We start from the raw sequence: 12,184 nt of genomic DNA, 5'->3' as shown, positions 1-12,184 counted from the left end.
CTCATTCCCCGTGGTTGTTGTTTTTTGTGTTTGTGTGTTGCGCGTGTTTGCGTCTTTTCTTTCCTCCCCTCAATGCGCCTTTTTTCTGTCTACGTATTCTCCCCATACAACTCTGCCGCGCAGCATGGTGTATATGCCAAGTGCAAAGACTAGGATTGAAATGAAGTATCCCGTCCCGGCCATCCAGAACCCCTCGCTAAGTTCTGTAAATGGTCCCGTCGACAAAAGCAGAATGTCAGCAATCATGTCGGGATCCATCAGTGGATTCACCAGATTTCGTGCAATGGTAGCATTCTTGGAGACCTGTAACTTTTTCATGACATCCACGCTCGCGGTGCGGGCCGCAGATACACCTGGCACCCCCGCCCTGTCAAAGCAATTTGTCGCGCAAAGGGCGATGGTGCAGGATGCGTCACTCGGAGAAGCATCCGGGGCTGGTGTACAGAAATTGGGGTTCTTCACAGGCACCGTCGACACCTGCTCCAATAATTCATAAAACGTCTTGCATTTTACGGCAGAAGGACAAAAGAACGGCTTTTGGTCTGAGAAAACGGGATTGTTATCGCAGTATTCGTTGATCGCCGTGCACGCGTCCGCCACATGCAAACTAATGAGACTCTCAATGCTTGTGTCAAGTTGCTTAACCTGGGCGTTGAAATGACTCTCAAAGTACGGTACAACATACCACTGCAGTATACCAGGCCTTCGCGCCAGCTGGCGATCCAATTCTCCGTTCAGAGCACTGCCGAAGTACGCTGCAACCAGAAGTATGACAGACAACAGCGCAAATACAAGCCCCACAAAGTAGTAGACACAGGAAAAACATGCCGGGAGACAACGTGATATGCGACACAAACCAAAGAAAAGAGCAAATAGTAACAACACAAACGGCATCCATCCAAGAGAATATGAGACAATCGCGGCATCGTCCAAGTACTTCAAGTACTTTCTATCAAAATCATCAATATTCCTCATCACAGTGTCATAAATGTCAACAACAACCTGAGTTTCTTTTTCAATAATGGGCAATATGACACCATCAACCATCGTATATTGTTCAACTTGTTTTGCGATGTTCCTAAAATAAGGTGCGGTTGTGTGCTTTGCGTTGTAGACTGCATCTTGTACGCCTGTGTGCATGGTATGCGCACCCATAATAATGGCCACCATCGATCCAGCCCCCCAAAGTATGGCAATAACAGCGGCAAGGTACAAGCAACTGGGGCCATTATAATGCTGCGCAGCACTCGTTGGAAACAACACGTTCGGCAACAGGTCCCGTTGCAGGCGCAGATGCAGAAGCATATTGGAAAAATAATGAGCAACAGTACAAAGAAAAGTGCTGCAAATCCGGGGTAAATGTAATACCTCCAATTGTCCTCAATGCGATTTCTGTTTGAGAGACATGCCTTCACACTGTTGGTGGAGCTTGGCCCTGACCATACCTTCTCGCAGCCCACCGTGAGGGCACTTACCTGCGTAACCGCAAATGCAAGTACGAAAAGACATCTAAACGCCAACAACAACCGCGGTCCACAGCCTATTGGACGCCTCATTGTCGGTCAATTACTTCTTATGTCAACGATGGTTCCTCGCCTTCCCCTCCCTTCTCTACGTGTGTTCCCCCCCCCTCGATCTTCTCGTTGGCCAAAGCCCTCCTGAACCCAAAGCTCGTGGTCCTTTTGTGTGTGGTTCGTGTGACACAGTAATTTCGATGTATCCTCTCAGTTTCCCTTCGTTTCCTGTTCCTTCACTCGGCCACTCTCACACCTCTTCACGACCCATCACCACCCCAAAGAAAAACAAAACAAAACAAAACAAAAAGAGAAAGAATCAAAAAAAACGGTTATTGTGTTCCACTGTTTGGGTAAAATAAATCAATAAATAGTATACGGCGGAAAATTGCTTATTTTCCCGTCCTGTTGACATGAAAATGAAAACAAGAAAACATGCATAAACGAAAAGTAGACAACACATAAACACAGAGACACACACACACACAAAAAAAAAAATACGCCTTTTTGAGTGTGAAAATATGTGCTGCCTTCCTCTCCAGTGCTTGTGGTAATGTGTACATGCGATCAAATAAAAATAACATCAAAGAGAACCACAGCTATCAACCGTGCGTTTACGCCTTCTCCCCATTTGTCCATCTCTACAGGTCCGTAAGCCACTGGCATGCATCGCAAAGAGAAGTCTCCTTCGAAATCAAATCAGTCGAAACTCCACCATATCGGCAATACAGGGTAAGAAGTACAGCCGCTGCCAATTCTCTCATCCGCGCCGGAGTGTCGGTCTTCGTAACGCGGCAGACAGAGGCCCAGGAGTTCCCAGGCGGTGCTGATATCGACAAGGGCTTCTTTTTCTTTCTTTGCTGTTGGAACGACTGCTCGTTCGTTATGGACTCGAGCAGCTGGGCTCGCAACAACCGCAGTACAGAAGTCCAAAATGCCTTTTCGTGGCTCTCCAGAAGTGTGACTGGGTCTTCTTCTTCTTCTTGGGATTTTCCCTTCTTTTTCGCATCCCCTTTAGCCTCATCGTACGTTTCACCTCGCTCGTCGTTTTCGACGACAAAATGGGCGCTGGTGCTTACACCAGCAGGCGCCACAACATTATCCCGAGTACTCACCGCTTCTCTCCCGCTCTCGTTCTTCACCGCGCCCCTCTGACCGTACGTCACCACCAGTCCTCTTAAAGTGACGTCCAATGCCTTCTCACCCCCGTCATCATTTACCACAAGTGGCACCTTGCCGTGAGCACTGTCTTCATCAGTTATGATTGGTGTCACGGAGGCCAATAACCCTCCCACAGCGTGAAGGTTCTGTATGAGCCTCAAGCGCTGCGCCTCACGTAGCTGTGGGCTCAACACCGCCGCCAAGACGACAGAAAAAACTTGGGCGGTGGTTAAAATATCTTCAAACATGAGCGCCGCTTGCACAACACTGAATGTATCCCACAATTGATTGAGTGAGGAAACGACGTAGGCGGGCTCTACACGACCGAGCAAAACACGCACAGAAGAAAAGGCCTCCTTAGAAGAGTCCACAGACCCCGGCTGTTGCGGCGGCATAGAATATACTTCACCTCCCTTCTCCCCATCAAATTCACTTGTGAGGGTCCCAGGAAATCTAGAGGAAGCGCTATGGATGCGATGGTGGGTGGAACATGTGGGATCCTGCATGCAGAGCGGTTCCGCCTCGTGGGGTCGGAGCAGGAAATCCAACTGATCCACAGAAAATGCAAAGAGTCCACGCAACCACATGGCGGCAACGTTACGCTGCTCATCTGGAAGAAGTCGAGCGCCCACAATCTGAAGCGCCAATTGCCGCTGTAGCAAAGGTGCCTCAAAAAAGACTTCTAGGCACAACACCGTCGCCTCCTCCAAGACCACAAAGTCAATTTTCTGTCTAATGACAGACGCCACTGTTGGACTCATCATTTTTTCGGTGGAAGATGGCACCATCGACCCACCCCGAACCACGTTCGCCGATTCTTCTGCAATGACATACAAGGCCTTACGAAATGTAATGGTTAAAAGTTCCAGCAAAAACACTCGCAATTCCCATGCATCCGCGGCCCGTTGAAGAAAACTTCCCGATGCACCCCGCTGCTTCACATCATTCAAAACAAAAAGAAACGGTTCAAGTGCCAAATCCCATCGATCCCATGCGAGAAATTGTATTACCATTGCTACTCCAATTGAGCGCTCACGCATAGAGGAGGATCCAAGGGAGCCCATAACCCCACGCGCGCACAATTCGACAGGTGTGGTGGGAGAAGAAACAAGGGACATAGAAGATAACGACACCCCCGACGTTATTGTTATTTCTTGCTGGGCGGCAAGTGTTGAGCTCTTTGGCTCTTCCTTTTCCATGTCATCCGTGCCGAGCGATTCCCGCGCGATGCGAAGCACGTGAAGGAGAAAGAGGTTATATTGAGCGCGTTTCGAACCTGAATTGGTCGAGTCTGTGGATTCATCCCCAACAAAGGCCGTTTTCAAGGAGCCTGCCAGAAGCGACGTCAATCGTAAAGCGGCGTTCCATTCCGTTTTCTCTGATTGCTGCAGCTGCTGTTCCTCCCCAGATTCTGTTGCATTTCCTCCCGATTCCCCCTTTTTACTTTTCGAACCGTCTCCGCAGATGTGTGCCACAACAACGCGTGCAATTGCCTCCAAAATCGCCGCACTTGAAAGGCAAAAGATTCGAGACATTGTGGGGACAAAGTAGTTCATCAATAGGGAGTATGCCAGTTGGGGCGACACTGCATGTACTTCCTTTCCAATACTGCAAAGAAACACAAAAACCGATGCAACATGGAAAATCCGCTTGTTTGAGAATACAGCTTGCTGCGGTGTATTCAGATCTTCTGTTAAAGAGAGGATGGCATCAGACGTATCCTTGCTGCGTAGAAGAGAGCGAAAACCGTGCGTTAAGGTAGAAGTTGTATGGATGCTTTCACTCCCTGTGTTATGCATGTCCGGCAGGGCAGACACATGTAGTAGAGGGATTTGTAGCATCTCGGGAACACAGATAAAGCGTACGGCCCTTAAAATATACATATATTCTGTTGGACGAATAAGTAACGTCGATGCAATAGCACTGCTTGCGTTTAATAGCGCAGACCAGCACGCAACAGCAGCCGCAAAAGGTATTTCCTCCCGATGTCCCACAAAGAAAGTCAAGATGTTTTTGTCATCGATCCCATTGCTTGATTCACAAAGAAGTTCCTTGAAACCGGAGGTCTCTAGTGTCGTACGCAGCAGCTTGGATAATCCCAAACTAAGATTATGACCACATGCCTCAAGCAGTTTCTTGGTAGCCTTCTCTCGCGACTTCTCTCTGGAGTCCGCCTTCGCATTGTCAGCGGACTCTCGGAATTGAAGTGCGCCAAGAAGTCGTTTGTTTAACATATTTACCTCTACCATAGAGACTTTGTCGGCAAAAATTGCATCATCCTGAAAAGGCATTTTAAAGACCGATTCACTTTTTCCGTCCTTTTTCCCAATCGCTGCAAGACGCCTGTGATCCACGGGGGCAAAGCGTTGAGGCTCGGCGTACCGGTAAGCCTTATGGAGCAAATTGTGCTCGTTTAACAACTTCTCATTCCGTTGCTGAACCCGTAACTCATCTGCGGGAACCGCAGCAGCCAACACGGCATTCCGTGCATCACGGTTGGCCACGTGTAACAGTGAGACTGCCGTCGGTCGCGCAAATCCAGGCTGTTTGATCCCCTTACCAAGCGCAATTTCATCATTTTCCATTGAACGAAGAGGCAGTGGTTTCCTTTCCAGCGTCTTCGCAATATGATTCATATTTTCGTCATGCAAGGCGTCTAGTAAGTTAAGAATTGACATTTTATTGCCGTCGCTTCCGTCCGTCGCACGGGGAGGAATCGGTCGGTTGCAGAAGAACTCATATAGGTTGTCCAGCACCATGGCCGCCACACCCGGCTTCCCCTGAATGGCTGCCTCTGCCATCTCAGCTGTCACGCTGCCACAACCAAGACGTTTTAGGTCACGTAGTAATACCTTCCAATTGCGTCGTTTGCACTCCGTGGAGCATCCAGGCACGTAGCTGTGCATGCCCACACGTCGGTCATAACGACTGACAATCTCGGCAATTGTGAATCCATTAGAGAGATCCTGCTGTGGGTGTCGGACCTGATGCGATAGGTCAAGCGATTGAAGCCATACGATTATTTCTCGCTGCATGGGACCCCCCTCCTCTACCCTTAGTTGGAAAAACACCTCACAGCCTTACTTTTACAGCTGTTTTTTTTTTTTTTTTTCCTTTTAAGTTTGTATTTATATGTATATATATACTTTTACGGATGCCAAGATAAAATCAAACAAACAGAATATTCAGTTTAGTCGCAACGGTGCGTTTGACCAAGCAAGGGAAGCAACAGACAGTGTCGTATGGATATGGAAAAGGAATACGACACCCCACTTACTCTTATGAGAAAAATTATGTTTTTGGCTCATCTCCGTGTTTTTGTTGTTAAGTGTGGCCTGCAAATTTACGTGTTCTGCTCACCTCCAAAAAAAAAGCTTTTTTTTTTTTTTTTTCCTTTCCTTCCGCATGTCCATTTGGAAAAAAAAAAAAAAGAAACAAAGACAACCCAACACAGTAAGTGTAGAGATGTATACATGCATACGCCCGTAGATCTATTCTCTACTCAACGCATCGTTCATTCATCGAATCAGTGATATGCATATAAATACACACACTTGTTTCTGTGTGACTGTGCTTCCATTAAATAATAAATAACTTCATGTTTAATGCGCCACACCATTGCTAGGAGATGGAAGAGGTATATTCCACCCTTCCAGTTGTTTCTGATATGTAGGAATACCATCCGTCCAATCTGTAAAGAGTTCTGCCCCGTCGTTGGTGACAACCATCGTGTGCTCAAACTGTGCACTCCGCCTTCCGTCTCTTGTCGTACTTGTCCAGTTGTCTGGCCACGTCACATCCTGCCAGGTGCCTAAATTAATCATAGGCTCAATGGTAAAGACATGGCCGGGACGCATCATTCCAAGGCTCTTGTTATTTGCATAATGGCACACCGTGGGAGCTGTGTGAAAGAGGTGCCCAACACCATGGCCCGTGTAAGCGCGTACGACTGAACAACCATACTGAACAGCACAGGCTTCAATAGCGTCTCCTACGTGCTTATAGAGGGCCTCCGGTTTTACCACTTTAATACCAGCAAACAAGGATTCATATGCGGCATGTACGAGACGCACGCTATCGGCGTCCGGCTTGCCCACAAAGACAGTTTCATTCAAATCCCCGTGAAAACCGTTAAGGTAACTTGAGACGTCAATGTTCACGATATCGCCCTCCTCCAGCTCCCGGGAATCGGGGATGCCGTGGCAAATCACCTCATTCACAGAGGTGCAAACAGACTTGGGAAAGTTATAATAGTTAAGCGGTGACGGGTACATGTCCCGTTCAATGGTGGCCTCGTGAACGATACGATCAATCTCGTCTGTCGTCACGCCTGGACGTACGGCCGCCGTTGCAATATCGAGTACTTCACGTGAGAGGCGACAAACCTTTTTTACCCGCTGAATGTCCGCCGTCTCTTTACTATCATCATGCAGGCTCTGTAGATTGTACACCCTCACCTTTGCTCCTCGGTCCTTTTCCTCCGCGGGGGAGAGGCCGTCTGCGCGGTTTGCGTAGTCGGGTCGAGGGATGTGAGGAGGCACGGCACGGCGCGGTGTTATTCTTCCAGGGCGCAGACTTCCTGTGAAGTTGAACGCATTCATCGCGGCCTCCGTCATGGTGGGAATTGTGGGCAGAGCTGACTGCGTATGCTTCAGCTTGTGATCGGCCCAGTGCTCCTTGAAACACGCCTGCGAGCAGAAATAACTCGGTGGCATGTCCAACTTCTTGCACGTCGGGCACTGCATCGCGGCCTCCGATAGTCCGCAGCCCTCACATGGCATTTTATTCGTTCGCCCTCCCCTTCTCGGTTTCTTCCGCCTCTTTTTATTCCCCCCACCGTCTCCCTCCCTTTCTCCCTCTCTCTTTCTCCTCTCTTTTTATCGCCCGCTCTCGCACAGATGCGCAGAGGCCTCGTGGCTTCTGTCAAATGCTACAGCCCCGTCAATGAAAGCGAGAAAAGAAAGCGGAGGAGAGAGAACGCAGCAGAAAAAAGAAAAAAAAAGAAACAGACGTCGTCAGAGCCAAAGTCACATTCAAATGAATTTCACAAAATGATAAGGGAAAAAAGAAGGGAAAGAAGTACATGTAACGACACATATGCACCATATATATATATATACCTACCATGTGTATTGAAATGCGGCATGTAAACAAAAGAAAAAAAGAGCCCATTGAAGATATAAGAATAAAATATCTTCCATTTCACGCCCTATTTCATTAGGAAGGAAGCTGGCGGCAAGGGTCAGCTACGCATAAATATAAAGTGAACGCCAACGTCAAAACAAATGGTGAGCAAAAAACAAAAACAACAAAAAAGCAAAATGAAAATATCTCAAGAAAAAAAAACCAATGGGAAAGACAGGAGGGGATGCAAGCCACCCTCCCAGCAGCACACAAGAACACAAATACACACACACAAAAAAAAAGATACAGGCAAGTAAACATTGCGACCACACAAACGCATAGATGTGTAATCACCGGGGGACTCCTGAGATGAATCAATTCCAATTATCCTCACATATCTCATCTAATCGCCTCCTTTTTCTTTCATTTACTTTCAGTCATTCTTCTCACTTTCTTTTCCCGTTATCGGTATTTTCATTCTTGTTAAGTGCACCGCACAGCAACTGCACTTCCTTCTAATTTCCTTCTAGTGGGATTTTTCTTTTTTTTTTTTCTTCTTTTTCTCTTCTCGCCCCCTCTCTGATGCTCTTTGCGATGCACGCAGCCATTGGCGTCCCTCCCCCTCCGAATCCCACCCGCTTTCTCTGTTTCTTCGGTCTCTTTAATTACTTTGCTGCCCCTCCCCCTCCCTCCCTGCGGGACTTCAATGAGTTCTTGCATGTGCCGTGTTCTTCTGTACATCACCGCAGTCTGCTCGCACGCCACACGAACACCCACAGAGAGAAAGGGTTAGGGCGCTGGGGATAAAGGCCAAGGAAAAGTCAAACGATTCATCTCCATTTTTCCTTTTTTGCCACACGCACACGGGGAACGCGTGGGGCGAAAAAAGGACGAGGGGGATAGGCTGCGCCGGCGACACAACAGGCCGGCCGGCAGCAACGGCCGGGGAGAAAACAAAAAACAACGACAACAAAAACAAGGGGACAAAAACAGAGACAAAAACAGCGAAAACAAACAAACAAATAAACAACAACAAAAAAGACGCACACACGCAAACACACAAAGCCGCCCGCGTTGATAAATACACGCGAAGTGTACTCGAGTGAAGAGGAACGGTGCCTCACAGCCACAGAGCCCACCCCCTTCACGCACCGCCATGGCGGGCGCGCGCCAGAACCGATTGCCAAACATGGGGAGGGAAAAGGCCCGCACAATAACAACGAGTGTCGAGAAGCACAAACAAAAAAGAAGCAATAAAAGAAAACAAAAACCCAAAATGAAAAGAAACTCTCTCTCTCTCTCACAAAAACAATTTTATCACACGTAAAAATGACTGTACATTTTTCCAGCATGCCCCTAATCCTGAAAAATAAGACAAAAGGCGTAAAAGAAAAAAATAACGACCAGCTTCTATTCAGCAGTCAAGTGACCGTACAAAAAAAAACTACATGCTCATACGCGAACTAAAACAAAGGCATAAAGGAATATAAGGAAAGAGGAAATTAAAATATTATAAAATGCGCACACATATATATATATCCTCTCTTTGCCTTCCTATTCACTAGGAGGTGTTATATCATTACCCTCCAGAACCTTAAATGTCGCCAATTGAACATCCTCGGGAGTACATTCACCAATAAATCGCAGGCGCTCCTTGTCAGAAGCTACACGAGCCGTTCTTGTCCGCGATCGTGCGACCGAGCGCATTAGTTCTTGTTGCCATTCATTTTCTTCCTCGTTTAATTTGCTGTCGGCTGTCAGCCGGGTGTTTATTACGTCCTCATGCTCTGTTTCTACCGCCACAACTGTTTCTTGCTCTTCCTGTGGAGACTGAAGAAAAGGAGGACCGCTGCACGCCGAAGGTGTTCGGGATAAGACCAAGGGGGAAATGGCTGAGAAGCCACGGCTTTCATGGCCTCCAGGGGAAGACATAGCGCTCTCACTGCCCATGTATTTGGACCAACGCTGCATGGTGGACCCTCTTGAATCTATTCGGCGCAACAAATTCTTCTTGTAAATATCCCACTCATCGTCAGTTTCGTCAAACAGTGGGGTGTCAATGGCATCCTCCACATGCGCAGGCGAGAAGGAACAGAAGTCTGGGTTTTCATCCAATGAGCATGGTTCCATCTCTTTTACTCTTGTTTTGGCTGATACTCCGGCTGTTGGTGAAGAAGAAGGCAAAGCATTTGCACCAGAAGTGCAATAACCATTGCTTCTGCCTCTACTTCCACTGGTATCAATTTGGTTGTTATCACTGTGGTAACTATCAACCTGGACATTTGCCGCCGTCGTCGCCTGCAACGGAGGAAGTCGACGGCAAAAGCGAAGGGCACCACCCTTTACCGCGCGATCCGTCCTCAGAGATAATGTGGGAGGTGACGGATTGATTTGACCCCCACCAACAAATGGAGGCCAACGACCTCCAGAACTGATATTAGAGTGGAGGCTAGTTAATAGGCGATCCACCGTGTGGGAGGAGCTGTGGGGACGTTGAGACCCCTGCAAACTGGCCGAAGCGGAGCATTGAGATCGTGTTTTCCCACAAGAAGTCTGGGGCCGCGTGTATACTCCTCGTGTGGCCTCAACGACCGCAGCTTCCAGTTCGTCAAACCCACATTCCCGTATGCATTGCTGAAGAAACATATACTCATCAGACAAGGAGACGTTCAGTGGGTCAAAGTGGGTACAGCTCCGCCTTGAATTCCCGCCACAACTTGAATTCACGGAAGCTTCTGAGGCTTTAGGGCCCCCATTCAACGTAACAGGCATGTCGTCCAAGTACTGAAGATCAGGCATGAGAGTTTGCACTATTTCCCGAAAAGAACTCGTGGCAACTTCGCTGACTTTAACATCCATCGATGACACCAAAGCAAGTGGGTCCATAGTCACGGGATTTCCCTGTAGTGTTAGGTATTTTACCTTTCGTAAGAGTTTTAGAGAATGTATGAGGGAAGATGCATCTCGAATATCATTTCCTTCCAAATCTACCACTTCTAGTGTTTCACTTAAATCCAAAAGGGGTGTAATGTCGTGCACGGAGTTGAATGAGGCGTACAACTCCTCTAGAGCAGGGGCGCAGGCACCAATGCCGCGTAGAGTCTCTACTTGGGAACTACCAATCCAAAGTCGCTTCAATTTCATAAATTTTGTCCCAAGCATTCGAACATGCGGTATGTAGGAATTATTCAACTTAAGCGACTGAATATGAGGCATTCGTTCGCTAATTGTGTCCACGCCAGTAAGAGTCCTTGTGTCCAGACGAAACTCGGCAGTTGATAGCGAAAAAAGATCCTCAAAACCGGTCCATTTCCGCAGTAATTCGTTCGTAATGACCTCACCAAAAACACTGCCCTCGTTGTCATTTTTTCCTTCCTCCTCGTCCACATTGCGCTTTGCAGAGTTTGCTGCCGCCTCACAAGTGACACCGATGCTCTGTAATGGAGCAAACTTGGGAAAGGGGACGCCAGAATAGTGATGCTGCACAGGACTGGATTGAGCTTCCTCCGTCCGAGAGAGATCCTCCATACATTCGCTACTTTTAGAGAGAATGGGCGACTCTGATATATACAATGCCTTAAGATTATTTTTACTATTACTGGCAGGGAGATGCTCTTTCAAAGTCGATAGATTGGAACCGGATAAAGATGTCGCACTCGAACTCTGGCAATTGTTTAAACGAGACGTGAAAGGGTATGTGCACTGGTACCGCCGAAAACTATACTGCTGCTTAAGAGGAGAAAGACCGTTACAAATATGTTTTTTTTGCGCTCCATTTTCCCCATAAGAAGGACGTTCCCTCCGTACATTCTCTTGCAAATGTCTTCTGTTTGGCCATGCCGTTGACGACGCGCGAATGATTGGCATGCGCCGACGCCCCTCCTTTTCCCCGGCATCGTTAACACTACCAGCGGCAACGCCCATCCGTTTGTGGGCGTTCTTTTTTTTTTTCTTTTGCTTATTTGACTTTTTTCTTTTTTTTTCGTATCGTACTGTTTTTGCGTGTGTGCCGAACTGTTGTCAAGTACTTAGCACAGTGGGTTTTTCCTTAAAAAAAATAATAACACTTTTTTTCTTTACTTTTTCTCTGTACGGGGGGAAATTAACACAAAAGATGGGGGAATGTGCGTACGGCGGAGGGGTGGCCAAACGAGTTCCCACCGGTCCTCTTCTTCTCCCTTCCGCCTGCCGACACGCTCCTCCTGCTACCAACTTTGCCCACGATGTCTACGGCTGGGTGGGCTCGCACGCGTGCACACGTCCCTGTTTGTGTGAGGGGCGTTTTTCCTCTAATCGAACTTCCCTTCAGCCCGTTTGCGTGTCCCCTCGCGCGTCTCCCCAGTCACTTCAATGCGCTTCTCCCCTTCCTTCCTTTCTCCCACAAC

General features: G+C 47.9%; 3 protein-coding genes and 1 pseudogene across 3 annotated transcripts, besides 6 other annotated features; all 4 read right to left on the bottom strand.

The window, feature by feature from the left end:
- Positions 1-12,184: part of a sequence feature (heterozygous, non-Esmeraldo-like haplotype) that runs on past both edges of the window.
- On the bottom strand, positions 69-1,556 carry Tc00.1047053507031.140 (annotated as a pseudogene).
- Positions 1,800-1,823: a microsatellite.
- Positions 2,156-5,710, bottom strand: Tc00.1047053507031.130 (hypothetical protein, conserved; the record flags this gene model as incomplete). Its single annotated transcript, XM_812165.1, has 1 exon — positions 2,156-5,710. One exon carries the CDS (start codon positions 5,708-5,710, stop codon positions 2,156-2,158), a length of 3,555 nt encoding a protein of 1,184 aa, XP_817258.1.
- Positions 6,278-7,456, bottom strand: Tc00.1047053507031.120 (methionine aminopeptidase, putative; the record flags this gene model as incomplete). The annotated part of the gene is made up of 1 exon (XM_812164.1): positions 6,278-7,456. One exon carries the CDS (start codon positions 7,454-7,456, stop codon positions 6,278-6,280), a length of 1,179 nt encoding a protein of 392 aa, XP_817257.1.
- Positions 7,466-7,567: a sequence feature (GA-rich).
- Positions 8,335-8,366: a sequence feature (A-rich).
- Positions 8,750-8,838: a microsatellite.
- On the bottom strand, positions 9,354-11,723 carry Tc00.1047053507031.110 (hypothetical protein, conserved; the record flags this gene model as incomplete). The annotated part of the gene is made up of 1 exon (XM_812163.1): positions 9,354-11,723. The coding sequence occupies one exon, from the start codon at positions 11,721-11,723 to the stop codon at positions 9,354-9,356; it is 2,370 nt and encodes a 789-aa protein (XP_817256.1).
- Positions 11,737-11,782: a sequence feature (A-rich).

This window comes from Trypanosoma cruzi, genomic scaffold, assembly GCF_000209065.1.
Source record: "Trypanosoma cruzi strain CL Brener 1047053517087 genomic scaffold, whole genome shotgun sequence".
In the NCBI taxonomy this organism is placed as follows: Eukaryota; Euglenozoa; class Kinetoplastea; order Trypanosomatida; family Trypanosomatidae; genus Trypanosoma; species Trypanosoma cruzi.
Note: the sequence above shows the minus strand (reverse complement) of the source record. Positions and strands in the feature narration are given on the sequence as shown.